Source organism: Microcaecilia unicolor, chromosome 4 (genome assembly GCF_901765095.1).
Source record: "Microcaecilia unicolor chromosome 4, aMicUni1.1, whole genome shotgun sequence".
Lineage (NCBI taxonomy): Eukaryota > Metazoa > Chordata > Amphibia > Gymnophiona > Siphonopidae > Microcaecilia > Microcaecilia unicolor.
In genome coordinates, this window is record NC_044034.1 from 11,456,095 (window position 1) to 11,470,992 (window position 14,898).

At 43.6% G+C, this 14,898-nt stretch overlaps 2 protein-coding genes across 5 annotated transcripts in view; one reads left to right on the forward strand and one right to left on the reverse strand.

The window, feature by feature from the left end:
• Positions 1-14,898, forward strand: part of LOC115468286 (E3 ubiquitin-protein ligase TRIM39-like) — an 875,973-nt gene that overhangs the window by 782,001 nt on the left and 79,074 nt on the right. The window lies entirely within an intron of this gene.
• The window catches only part of LOC115468316 (E3 ubiquitin-protein ligase TRIM39-like), a 39,958-nt gene continuing 28,790 nt past the window's right edge, over positions 3,731-14,898 (reverse strand). The window contains exons 7-8 of the mRNA XM_030199959.1: positions 10,869-10,898; positions 3,731-5,151 (exon numbers count right to left, since the gene is read on the reverse strand). Coding sequence (XP_030055819.1) covers positions 4,625-5,151; positions 10,869-10,898 — 557 coding nt within the window. The 3' untranslated portion in view covers positions 3,731-4,624. The remainder of the gene's footprint in view (positions 5,152-10,868; positions 10,899-14,898) is intronic.

Consider the following 14,898-nt stretch of genomic DNA (forward strand, 5'->3'; position numbering starts at 1 on the left):
ACTGCTCTGCTCAGACAGATGGTGACGGAACCCACGAGGGATCTAGTGCTCACAAATGGGGATAGTGTGTCAAATGTGCGAGTGTGTGCACATCTGGGAAACAGTGACCATCAAACGGTTTGGTTTGATATAACAGCTGAAGTGGAGGGCGGCCACTCTAAACTCAAAGTCCTGGATTTCAAGCGTGCTGACTTTAGTAAAATGGGGGAATACCTGAGGAAGGAGATGATGGGCTGGGAGGACGAACAGGAAGTGGAAGGGCAGTGGTCCAGGCTGAAAGAAGCAATAAATAGGGCCACAGAGCTTTATGTAAGGAGAGTAAATAAAAGCAAGAGGAAAAGGAAACCAATATGGTTCTCCAAGCAAGTGGCTGAGAAAATAAAGGCTAAAGAGTTGGCGTTCCAGAAATATAGAAAATCTCAAGAAGAGGAACACGGGGAGGAATACCGGATGAAACTGAAAGAAGCCAAGAGAGAGGTACGTCTGGCGAAGGCGCAAGCGGAAGAACAAATGGCTAGAAATGTAAGGAGGGGCGACAAAAATTTCTTCAGGTATATTAGTGAAAGAAGAAGGACTAAAAAGGGAATTGTGAGACTAAAAGATACAGCGAACCGCTATGTAGATAATGATGAAGAAAAAGCCAATTTACTAAATAGATACTTTTGTTCGGTTTTCACGGAAGAAAATCCTGGAGAAGGACCGCGAGGGACTGGCAAAAGTACACCTGAGAATGGAATGGATATAGCACCGTTCACGGAAGAGAGTGTGTATCAACAACTTGGAAAGCTAAAGGTGGACAAAGCAATGGGACCGGACGGGATCCACCCCAGAATATTGAGGGAGCTCAGAGAGGTCCTGGCGGGTCCTCTTAAAGATTTGTTTAATAAATCCTTGGAGACTGGAGAGGTTCCGAGGGACTGGAGAACAGCGGAGGTGGTACCTCTTCACAAAAGTGGTGATAGGGAAGAAGCTGGAAACTACAGGCCGGTAAGCCTCACTTCGGTTATTGGAAAAGTAATGGAAGCCATGCTGAAGGAAAGGATAGTGAATTTCCTAGAAGCCAACAAGCTGCAAGATCCGAGACAACATGGTTTTACCAGAGGGAAATCGTGCCAAACGAATCTCATTCAATTCTTTGATTGGGTAACTGGAGAATTGAATCATCGACGTGCTATAGACGTAATCTACTTAGATTTTAGCAAAGCTTTTGACACGGTTCCTCACAGGAGGCTCTTAAATAAACTAGATGGGCTGAAGATAGGTCCCGAAGTGGTGAACTGGATTAGGAACTGGTTGACGGACAGAGGGTGGTGGTAAATGGAGTTCACTCGGAGGAGGGAAAGGTGAGTAGCGGAGTGCCTCAGGGATCGGTGCTGGGGCCGATTCTGTTCAATATATTTGTGAGTGACATTGCCGAAGGGTTAGAAGGTAAAGTTTGCCTATTTGCGGATGATACTAAGATTTGCAACAGAGTGGACACCCGGGAGGGAGTGGAAAGCATGAAAAGGGATCTGAGGAAGCTAGAAGAATGGTCTGAGGTTTGGCAATTAAAATTCAATGCGAAGAAATGCAAAGTGATGCATTTAGGGAGTAGAAACCCACGAGAGACGTATGTGTTAGGTGGGGAGAGTCTGATAGGTACTGAGGGGGAGAGGGATCTTGGGGTGATAGTATCCGAGGATCTGAAGGCGACGAAACAGTGTGACAGGGCGGTGGCCGTAGCGAGAAGGTTGCTAGGCTGTATAGAGAGAGGTGTGATCAGCAGAAGAAAGGAAGTGTTGATGCCCCTGTACAAGTCGTTGGTGAGGCCCCACCTGGAGTATTGTGTTCAGTTTTGGAGGCCGTACCTTGCGAAGTATGTTAAAAAAATGGAAGCGGTGCAAAGAAAAGCTACGAGAATGGTATGGGATTTGCGTTCCAAGACGTATGACCAAAGACTTGCTGACCTGAACATGTATACCCTGGAGGAAAGGAGCAACAGGGGTGATATGATACAGACATTCAAATACTTGAAAGGTATTAATCCGCAAAAAAATCTTTTCCGGAGATGGGAAGGCAGTAGAACGAGAGGACATGAAATGAGATTGAAGGGGGGCAGACTCAAAAAGATGTCAGGAAGTATTTTTTCATGGAGAGGGTGGTGGATGCTTGGAATGCCCTCCCGCGGGAGGTGGTGGAGATGAAAACGGTAACGGAATTCAAACATGCATGGGATATGCATAAAGGAATCCTGTGCAGCAGGAATGGATCCTCAGAAGCTTAGCTGAAATTGGGTGGCGGAGCAGGTGGGGGGAAGAGGGGTTGGTGGTTGGGAGGCTAGGATAGGGGAGGGCAGACTTAGTCTGTACCAGAGCCGGTGATGGGAGACGGGACTGGTGGTTGGGAGGCGGGAAATACTGCTGGGCTGACTTATATGGTCTGTGCCCTGAAAAAGACAGGTACAAATTCAAGATATGAGTTTATCTTGGGCAGACTAGATGGACCATGCAGGTCTTTTTCTGCCGTCATCTACTATGTTACTATCCTGCTTATAATCGAAAGAGAAAAACGCCTATATTGTGACCCAAATCGGGAGATAGACGTTTATCTCCCAAAAACGAATAAAGCAGTATAATCAAAAGCCGAATTTGGACGTTTTCAACTGCACTCCGTCGCGGATGCGGACAACGTTGATGGGGGCGTGTCGAAGGCGTGGTGAAGGCGGGACTGGGGCGTGGTTATCTGCCGATCAGAGATGAACGCCTTTCGCCGATAATGGAAAAAAAATATGCGTTTTAGCGAGAATTTAGGGCACTTTTCCTGGACCCTGTTTTTCCACGAATAAGGCCCCAAAAAGTGCCCTAAATGACCAGATGACCACTGGAGGGAATCGGGGATGACCTCCCCTGACTCCCCCAGTGGTCACGAACCCCCTCCCACCACAAAATATGCCGTTTCACAACTTTTTATTTTCACCCTCAAATGTCATACCCACCTCCCTGGCAGCAGTATGCAGGTCACTGGAGCAGTTGTTAGGGGGTGCAGTGGACTTCAGGCAGGTGGACCCAGGCTCATCTCCCCCCCCACCTGTTACACTTGTGCTGGTAATGGGAGCCCTCCAAACCGCCCCCCAAACCCACTGTACCCACGTGTAGGTGCCCCCCTTCACACCTTAGGGCTATAGTAATGGTGTAGACTTGTGGGCAGTGGGTTTTGAGGGGGATTTTGGGGGCTCAACACCCAAGGGAAGGGTGCTATGCACCTGGGAGCTGTTTACCTTTTTTTTTTTTTTGTAAAAGTGCCCCCTAGGGTGCCCGGTTGGTGTCCTGGCATGTGAGGTGGACCGGTGCAGTACAAATCCTGGCCCCTCCCACGAATAAATGTCTTGGAGTTATTCGTTTTTTGAGCTGGGCGTTTTCAGTTTCCATTATCGCTGAAAAACAAAAACGCCCAGCTCAAAAAAAGATAAACGTCCATGTTTTTTTCGAAAATACGATTCGGTCCGCCCCTTCACGGACCCGTTCTCGGAGATAAACGCCCATGGAGATAGGCGTTTCTGTTCGATTATGCCCCCAAAAGTAACTGAATTCTGAGGGGTCAATATTCAAAGTGATATAACCAGGCAGGGTAGACCAAAGATGAAAAATTGTGAAGTTCACAAATGTAGATATAATTCTGGGAAGAAATAATTCAAGAGAAACTTGTTTAGATGTTAAAATATTTATTGTAGAATTATGAATAAATTTTGTTAAAATGCATGTTCAAGCACTATTAATAATGATTTTAAATAATTAAAACACATTTAAAATTACACAGCTGTGCCTTTTAAAATTAATTCCAATAAAATGCTCATAAAGGTACAATATTTTTCTTCTATTACAGACCATTAATGAAAACCAGCTTTCTCTGTCTCAGCAGCTGGATCAAAAACTACTGAACGTCTACCTCAGTGCGATCAGAAAAGTACAAGCAAGATCTCTACTTCCATTTAACTTTCTGCTTTGCATATCTTTCTTTTCCCTTTTCCTGTGGAAGGTGACGGACAAGCAGAAAAGCAAATGGAAAATAACTTACTCTTAATATTCCTTTTGTCACTGTTTTAGTATTTCTGACAGATCATGAGACAATGAGATTTTATACAAATTACATAGAAATAAGCCTGAGTTTACAGTCTAACAATAGACCTCATGCTTATTGCTTCCTCAGAGGACAGAGCTGTGGATTTTCATTTTATTCACTGTATGTTCAGAAATATAATCCCGTCTCTCTCTGTCTTTCTCACTCAAATCACTGAGATCCCTCACAAGCTCAAACTCTAATCCCATCTCTGTCACTCTCAATGTGTTACTGAGACCCCCTCCTCACATTCACAGGCTCTAATCCCATCTCTATCACTCTGGTTTCAACATGTTTAACACAAATCTGTAAAATCTTCTGCCTCTCACAATCCTGCCAGATACTTGAGATTAAGAAAATATATGAGGAAAGAAGCTGGATTTTATGAAATCATAAGGAAGAGCAGCAGAACTTCCCAGATTTATTTCTATTTTCTGATGACCGTATATACGACTTTGGTAACATAACTACAAATTGTCAAGCAGAAAGAGAGAGAGAGTCTGGGAATGTTAATCCTGGGTTCTTCTGTTTAATTCCAGGCTGGTACCTGGCGGAGTCTGAGAGGAAAATCAGAATTAGTCCCAAAGAAAGATCGGAGTTTCCCGGTGAAGGTGTTGGTGAAGGTGAAGAGATGAGATTTATTCTCTGCATCATAAAACGAGACCTTTCCTGCCTCATAGTCCAGCAGAATCCCCACTGCCCAGAGTATCTTTCTCAGGGGGAGCTGGATCTTAGGGAAGGTGAGGGCCCAGCATCCCTCTTCATTCCTCAGCCCCACTGTCCAGAATCCCTCCTCCGGTGACAGTGTGATCCTCCCCTTCCTCCTCACAGAGTCTTTACACACTCCCAATATCCAGTCCCTCACATCCCCCACCTCCACCTCCCAGTAATGTCTCCCGCAGGTGAAGCCCTCACTCCCCAGCACACAGGAACCATAATCAAATCTCTGAGGAGTGTCCGGCACATTCTGTCTTGTGTTTCCCCTTCTGACACTTTTCCCATCTTCAGACAGGACGAGATCAGGACGAGCAGATTCAAGATCCAGAGTCACATTTACTGCAGAGAGAGGAGACACATTAATAAACATGAGCAAACACTTCTCATTAGCTTATCACACACCCACCGCTAACCCTCATTGGCTCCTCACACACCCAGCTCTGCCTCTAACCTTCATTGGCTGCTCCTGCACCTACCTCTAACCCTCATTTGCTGGTTCTTCAGTCAATCACTTTTTCTATGACACGAGCTCTACTATTGGCTATTATCACCTTCCTGCCTCATGGATTGGACTCATCTTATTGGATATCAGCTTTTGACTCATCTTATTGGATATCAACTTTTCAGTGTTTCCTCATACCAAGGAGGTTAGATAAAAACAGGACATGGGATGACATCAAAATGTTGAAGTCAATTAGGTTAATCTCTGTTTCCCTTCTCCCACTCAGCCATCAACCCTGTACACTCAAAACAAAGCAAGCAGATATGAGCTGCTGCATTATCGTTCTTTATTGTTGGTGGCATTTTCTCTTAATCTCACATATTTTCAAATATGCTGGACTCTGCAGCATACGGATGTACACAGAGGAAGTATAAATAACAGAATAACCTTTCATAGGTTGAGTAGTAATTTCTTATAAATTGTAATCAGTGTGTCAGGGGGTTTGGACAGATTCCTGAAAGAAAGGTCCATTGATCGTTATTAAATTTCGGGTTTTTTGCCAGGTTCTTGGGGCCTGGATTGGCTGCTGTCGGAGACGGAGTGCTGGGCTTGATGGACCTTTGGCCTTTTCCCAGCGTGGCAGTGCTTATGTACTTATGTCATTTGGAGGGGCAGATTTTAGGCACACCTTAGCAGTGCTGAAAATTACTAGTAAGCGTGAAGAAATGATTTAACTGGTCAGGAGCCTTTTTTGGCCAGTTAAATTGCTTTGAATATCAACCCCTGAGTGCTTTGAAACAAAAAAACAAAAAAAAAATTGAGTAATAAAAATAACATCTTCCATCCACTGTTCTTCCACCCAAAATATTGAATAAAGAAAAGAGCTCTGACTATATAACACCAATAAAGTGCATCTCTCCCCCCCCCCCCCCCCCCCCAGGTCCATTATATCTCCATCTCATAAGTACATAAGTATTGCCACACTGGGAAAGACCAAAGGTCCATCAAGCCCCAGCATCCTGTTTCCAACAGTGGCCAATCCAGGTCACAAGTACCTGGCAAGATCCCAAAAAAGTACAAAACAGTGGATTTTCCCCAAGTCCATTTAATAACGGTCTATGGACTTTTCCTTTAGGAAGCCATCCAAACCTTTTTTAAACTCCGCTAAGCTAATCGCCCCTACCACATTCTCTGGCAACAAATTCCAGAGTTTAATTAACATGTTGAGTGAGGAAACATTTTCTCCAATTTGTTTTAAATTTACTACATTGCAGCTTCATCACATGCCCCCTAGTCCTAATATTTTTGGAAAGCGTAAACAGACACTTCACATCTACCCATTCAACTCCACTCATTATTTTATCTCCTCTCAGCCACCTTTTCTCCAAGCTGAAGAATGCTAGCCGCTTTAGCCTTTCCTCATAGGGAAGTTGCCCCATCCCCTTTATCTCCCATCTCCCTCACCCCAGGTCCAGCACATCTTCTTCTCCCCACCCCCACCCCCCAGGTCCAGTGTAGCTATCCCATTCCAGAAGAGTGGCCTAGTGGTTAGGGTGGTGGACTCTGGTCCTGGGGAACTGAGTTCGATTCCCACTTCAGGCACAGGCAGCTCCTTGTGACTCTGGGCAAGTCACTTAACCCTCCATTGCCCCAGGTACAAATAAGTACCTGTAAGCCACATTGAGCCTGCCATGAGTGGGAAAGTGCGGGGTACAAATGTAACAAAATAAATAAAAAGAGACACAGCCCACTGCATCACCTGTTTCTAAATTTCTGAATATTCTAGAACATGGAGGCTGAGACCAGTCTGTTGTTTACAAAATTTATTTTGCTTTAAATTTGGAAGTACAGTCCATTCTCGGTATTTGCAATGGTATGGTTCCCCAACAGTAGCATCCATTCCCCTAATAACCAAACTAACAGAAGGGATGGTGAACAAACAACTCACAAACTATTTAAACAAATTCTCAATACTACACGACTCCCAATCAGGATTCCGATCTAACCACAGTACTGAAACAGTACTAGTAACTCTCATGACTAAATTCAAAGAAATGATAGCCACTGGCAAGAACACACTACTTCTGCAATTTGACATGTCTAGCGCCTTCGATATGGTCGATCATGGAATTCTACTACACATCCTCGAGTACTTCGGAATAGGAGGTAACATTCTTAACTGGTTCAAGGGGTTCCTAACCACACGCTCATATCAAGTGATATCTAACTCGATCACATCAGCCACATGGACACCTGAATGCGGAGTTCCACAGGGATCCCCCCTCTCACCGACCTTATTCAACTTAATGATGATACCGTTGGCCAAACTACTATCAAATCAAAACCTTAACCCATACATATACGCAGACGACGTAAGGATCTACATCCCATTCAAACAAGATCTAAACGAAATTTCAAATGACATCAACCAAAGTCTACATATCATGCACTCATGGGCGGATGCATTTCAGTTGAAACTCAAGGCAGAAAAAACCCAATGCCTAATACTCACATCTCAACACAACATGAATAAATTCACCACCATTAACACACCAAAACTGAACCTCCCAATTTCGGCCACCCTAAAAATTCTTGGAGTTACTATTGATCGACACCTAACACTTGAGAGTCACGCGAAAAACACAACCAAAAAGATGTTTTACTCAATGTGGAAATTAAAAAGAGTAAGACCTTACTTCCCAAGGACAGTTTTTCGCAACCTGGTACAATCAATGGTTCTCAGTCATCTAGACTACTGCAACGCACTCTATGCTGGCTGCAAAGAGTATATAATCAAGAAACTTCAGACAGCCCAGAACACTGCAGCTAGACTCATATTCGGTAAAACAAAATATGAAAGTGCCAAACCCCTACAAGAAAAGTTACATTGGCTCCCACTCAAAGAACGCATCACGTTCAAAATATGCACTCTAGTTCACAAAATCATCCATGGTGACGCTCCAGCCTACATGACAGATCTGATAGACCTACCACCCAGGAATGCTAAAAAACCATCCTGCACATTCCTTAATCTTCACTTCCCTAATTGCAAAGGTCTAAAATACAAACTAATACATGCGTCAACCTTTTCCTACTTGAGCACACAATTCTGGAACGCATTATCACGCAACTTAAAAATGGTCTATGAACTGACTAACTTCCGCAAACTACTGAAGACCCACCTCTTTGACAGAACATACCACAATGATTAACACATGCGAACTCTTCCACATGAACCAGAACTGTCCTACTCTATTACTTGCTAAGATATTATGTTTTATTATTATCACCTTACCCTTAGATCCTTTTGCTATACTAAATGTATTTTTTCAGACAGATTTCCACAACTCATGATGTATTGTAAGCCATATTGAGCCTGCAAAAAGGTGGGAAAATGTGGGATACAAATGCAATAAAATAAAAAACAAGATCACAAACCGCAAATTTCCAAATATCAAAAAATGCACTTATGGGAAATTGGGGTTAGGTCCCAGCTATAACAATTTTTCCTGAAATCCGTGAAAAGTGAATACATATCCCTATAGGAAATACAGGGTTTGGTTCCTGCATTGGACAACACATAACAAAAATCAGAGAAACATAGAGGGCCATTTTTTGATATGACATCTAAATCCGACTTTGGACGTGTTACTGAAATCATCTAAAAATCAAGTAGTGAAAATGGCCTTTTGAAATTGTGCAAGGACACCCATGTGACCCACACTCCTCCTAACTAAACTGGACCCAAAAACATATTTATGCTTTTAATGTGATTTGTTGGGCAAGTAATGGAAGAAGGGGAAGTGGACCTTTTCACTGAGACAGATGCGAGTGGCTGAGAGACAGTTATACAAGATCTGGGGGAGAGAGTGCGTCACCTGAATGGAAAAAAACCCTGTTTTTTTCTGTATTTTTGCTGACGAGTGGTCAAGTCTAGGGCAAGATACTGTACCAGGCAGCTTAAGAAATTATTGATTGTGAACTTTGTTACAAGGTTTTAGAAGATAAGTACTTGCATATAGAATGGTCCAATGTAATTAAGATAACATTAATGGATATTTAGATTTGTATTAATTATTGGGTCAAGATTTCCTGTGTTTCATACAGTTTGAAACCACATTGTATCTGGATAGTGAAAAGGGGAAGTTGGGAACAGTCTGCTAGCTTAACCACAAGGTCAGGTGGTATATAGGTTGGATATGTGATATAAAAAAACTGCTGAAGTAGCCTGAGGAGGTGGGCTTGGAATTTGTGACAGAAAGTATAGTGGGAGAGAAGTTACTAGTAGGTGGGTGAAGATGGCTTTGTGACTCAGATCAGGTGGATTGGTGTAACTGCTATGTAGGAATTAGGGTATGAACTGATAATTGATAGAACAGAAGTCAGATGTGTTGGATTATGAAAGTAGATGATTGGTTAGTGGGATGTGCTAAGATGGTAATTAGTTTCTGGATTATTGTATAACATGTACTAAATCAATTGTATAAAAATGAGGGAAATCTATGTAGGTTGGGCTTCCTTGTTTCCAGAGCAGTGAACTGGCATGGACCCAAGGAAGTCTATCTAATTTCTTTTCTGTATTTCAGACTTGCTATAAGCCTCTGCTTGAGCTACAATTTACTTGTTTCCAGAATAAACTTTTCTTTTTATTTCACTTCTGAGTGAGTAAGTATTATTAACAACTCGAAGAACGTGGGTGTTCTAGCAGTAATCAGTTGGGGTTTGGCTAAGGTGGGTGCAGACCCCAACACAAGACAGCCAGAACTAGCAGAAAAGGGTTTCACGCTTTCCTGACCCTGGGTGATGTGTTTATAAATCTATTTGGCTTTTATCCTCACAGCAATACTGTCCACGGTGCTTTTTTTTTTTTTTTTTTAAATCCACCATTAGCATTATCCATAAATTTAACCACTTTTCCATCTTTTCTACTGACTCATCATGAAGCACAGATGTTGTTTTGAAACTTTCTGGTTCTGCTTCATGAACAGACCACCGAATCTCTTCCTTTTTTTGCTGGATGGATCGGATTGTTGATTCATTTAACTTAACTCATGGCCAATGGCAGAAACAGACATGCCGGAATGAAGCTTGTAACTCACCCACTGGATGCTTGGTGGCCATTTCCAGAAGCAAACTAGACTGTATCATTCAGATGGAAACAGTTCTTGTCTTAATCTGGTCATCAGATTAAATATGTTTATTCCATTTTGAAAGCAGTTTTTGGAGGCAATTATAAAAAGCTATTTAATATAACCCTCTTGGACACTCTAGGACACTTGGTGACTATTTCCAGAAGCAAACTGTACTGTATCATTTGGTGAAAAGTCCTGGGACTGTCACAGACTGCTGAGTGGGAGTCATTCACTTGTGGAAGTTTCGGTAATGACCTGAGAAAACTGGAGTCTCCCAATGAATGTGGGAAACTTGCCAGGTCTGAACCAGAGGGATCACTCCCTGACCCTGATCAGGGGAAACACACATTGTCTTCTCTATCACGGGGTGAAAATGATCCCTAACACTGGCTGTAGGTGTCTGTATAGCGAGATCACAGTCAAAGGACACATTAGTGGATTTGATGGTTTGGTATAATTAGTTATATATCAGATTCAGTTACCTGTATATCTGCCACAATCCATCCACCAGTCTGTATTAAAATAAAGATGAACAATGATCAGATCTCAGAGAAGAGAAATAAGTACAATGATATAAAAATATAGTAGAGGTGGACAATGATTAAAAATGTTAATTGTGATTAATCATGTGATTAAAAATTTTAATCATGGAATTATGCACTTTATCACAGCATGCATTTTGGGCATTAAAGAATAACGTTTCAAACAGCCTTCAACAACAACAACAACAACAATCATTTCTAAAGCGCTACTAGGGTTACGCAGCGCTGTACAATTCAAACATAGAAGGACAGTCCATCTAAAAGACAAGAGAACAATCTAAAGACAAGTGAACAATCTAGAGGACGAGTGAACAGTTAATCTGATAGGGTGGATAGACTGGGGCATTTTATATTTCTCGAGCGGTTAGGCGCCGAAGGCAGCATTGAAGAGGTGAGTTTTAAGCAGAGATTTGAAGATGGGTAGGGAGGGGGCATGGCGTATGGGTAAAGGAAGATTATTCCAGGCATAGGGTGAGACAAGGCAGAATGAGCGGAGCCTGGAGTTGGCAGTAGTGGAGAAGGGTACTGAGAGAAGGGCTTTGTCCTGTGAGCGGAGGTTGCGGGCGGGAACATAGGGGGAGATGAGGGTGGAGAGGTAGTGAGGAGCCGCAGACTGAGTGCATTTGTAGGTAAGGAGGAGGAGCTTGAATTGTATGCGATATCTGATCGGAAGCCAATGAAGTGATTTAAGGAGAGTTTCTCTCATGCCCCAATGCCTAGCCTTCACCAAGTTTCTCTTCCCCACCACCCTCAGCATTGCCAGAAACTCCTTGTCTTGCCCTGCACAGGGATTGGGCTCTGCAGATACTTGAGTCATGCAGTGCAGGAATTTGGGGAAGTCTCGCGGTTTCAAGTCTCAAGAGACCTTCCCCAACTTTCTGACCCATGCAGCTCAAGTATCTGTAGAGTCTGACCGTGCAGGGGGAGAGAAGGTGTTTGAGGCAGCTCCGAGGAAGGAGAAAGAATCCCAAGCCCTGCTGTAGAGGTAAGTGTGGGGTAGGGGTGGGTCAGTATTAAAAAAAACAGACAGACCACGTGATGCTATGAGTAGAGCAACAGGGCTTTGCTTCGGCTGAGACCCCTACCTCTAGCTCTCCTAATTCCACCACCGGGGGACCTTTCTTTGTGACTTGCAAAGTTTATAAAACTCTTATGGACAAGTATTTAAATAAATGACCAGTTGGGATGGCGCAGAGATCTGCAAAAAAAAAGAAAAACTAAATCGGGCAGTGCAGAAGGTAAAATGGCGGAGGTTTCTTCAGTGATGCCGGCGGGCTTCATGGAGTTATAATTAGTGCGACTGACTGCCGCGATAAAGAAAGCATGGGACCCGAAGTGGAACGCGTTAACATTGCTAGACGGTCTGGGAACTCGAACGGGAGATTTGGAGGTGCGGATGTCGGCGCTGGAGGATGATTCACGTGGGTACGACCCCGATGTAACTTGTTTAATCCAGCAGCTGAAGGAGCAAGGAGATAAACTTGAAAATCTTGAGAGCCGCTCCCAAAGAAATAATGTGCGCATAGTGGGACTCCCTGAACAACTCCCAGAGTGGACTTTAGAGGCATAGCTTGAGAATTGGCTGGCAAAAGAACTGGCCCTTACAGATTCAGCAGGCCCGTTGGTGGTGGAGCGTGCACATCGTGTGGGGTGCAGAATGGAGGATAGTAGCAGACCTAGAGTTGTTGTGGCAAAGATCTTAAATTATAAGCATAAAGTAGAGATTCTCCAAGGTATTAAACTAAGGAGAGATTCGTTGAAATATGTAGATCGGAACATTTTGATTTTTCAGGATTACACCTTGGCGGTGCAGGAGCAACGCAGAAAGTTTCATCCCCTTTGTTCAGCTTTGATATCGAAGAAGATAAAGTTTGCTTTGCAGTACCCTGCGAAACTGTGGCTACAAGTTCAAGATCGATGGCAAACTTTCAACACGGTTGCAGAGGCAAGGAGAGTATTAATTGACAATCAGTTGTTGGAAGAAGACTGAGTAAATGGACCCGGTGGTGTACTATAACGGAACAGGTTACTTATAGAATTGTTTTTTAAATGATTTAATGCGTGTACTTCAGGACTTGGAGTTTGGAGGTGGGGGTCTTATGGCGGGATAACGTGGATCTTGCATTTTCATGGGCAATGTTGCCGGTGAAGATAGTACAGGGTAACATAGGGGTGGGGTGGAGAAGGGAGCAGGAAGGGAGGAAGAGTGGGGGGAGGGATGAGGATTCAATTAGGAAATGGTCAAACGCCATATGTTATACATACAGACTCAACGGGAAGTGGAAGGCCCCGAGTTAGCTTTAGTTTTATAGGGCAAGCCCCCGGGCGAGGAGACAATGGATTCTTAGTGGAGGATAGGGAGAACATTAGAGATAGAAATGTGCGATAAGAAACTCCCTGTGGTCTAGGCCATGCTGGTCCGCATAGTGACGTGGAAAGTGGGCGGTATAACATCGCCGATTAAACGTGCTAAGATATTAACTGCCCTGTCAGGTATGGGGCAGATGTCTCGTGCCTACAGGAAGCCCGCCTTTCTGATCTAGAACACAAAAAACTGCAAAGAGCCTGGGTGGGGAAGGTCTTCACTAGCCCTTCTCAAGGAAGGAAGTGGGGAGTAGCAGTACTATTTAGGAAGGGCCTGCCATACCAGGCTTCCCTGGTAACCAGGGATCCGCAAGGGCATTATTTATTATTACATATTTGGCTGCAGGGGCTAGAAATAAATCTGCTAGTGGTATATGGCCCCAATCAACAAAATCCGGAATTTTACCAGTCCATACTTCAGACGTGTCACCATAAAGGAGGGACACCTTTAATGTTGGCGGGAGATTTTAACCTAATTATGGACCCAGGGCTTGATTGTACCAACCCCGCTTCACAACATTATACCGGATATACAGTAGAGTAAATACCCTTCCTTCCATAACACAAACGCTAGACTTGGCGGATGTTTGGCGAGCCCTACACCCATCTGAGAAAGACTACTCACACCGGTCTCGAGCTCATGGGACACAGGGTAGAGTAGTCTTCATATTAATAGCCCGCTCACTATTCCCCAGGGTGCACACAGCAGTAATAGGTCCAGAGGAGATCTCGGACCATGCCCCGGTGTGGGTAGATATTGAAACAAAAGTAGACGAAGGTGGGGGAGTGAACTGGAGACGACCAGCTTATTTATATGATGACTTGTCCTTTCAAAAATACATATGCGAGAGATGGGGCGATTATATGGTTAATAATGCAAAGCATGAAGATTAATCGTCTCTATATTGGTTTGCCTCTAAGAAGGCAGTGCTAAGAGGGGACATCATTGCATTTGTAAATCTCAGGAAAAAACGCACAGCTGCCAGTAATTTACTGTTAGAGAGGCAGCTGCAAAAGGCAAAGTATGCATATACTCTACACCCCTCTAATATTACACTTGAGAACTTACGGGCAACACAAATATCACTTAATACTTTGTTACATGAAAAAGAGACACACTCATTGCTGTATAGGAAATACAAACTGTGTGGGTATGGGAACCCTCCAGGGTGACTATTAGCTCGGGTGATAAAGACCTGGCGAGGCCCTAGAGCGACAGATGCTTTAGAAGATCTTACGGGAAAGATAAGAAACAACCCCCAAAAATTGCACAGACACTCACTGCATACTTTGCTTCTCTGTATAAGCAAGAGAAAACAGGGAACCAACAAGAACTTTCGGTATATCTGGCACAGGCTAAGCTTCCCATACTGAATGCAATAGAACAAAATGCTTTGAATGCCCCGTTGACTTTGAAAGAATTACAGGCAGCAATAAAACAGTTAAAGTTGCATTCAGCACCAGGGCCCGATGGATTCCCGGGAAAATATTACAAATTACTGCCCCCTAAGGCCTGGGGAGCCTTATTGGCGTATTTTGAAGATACCATAGAGAGAGGTTCCTTTCCCCTTTACGCCAACACTATGACCATAACTCTGATACCAAA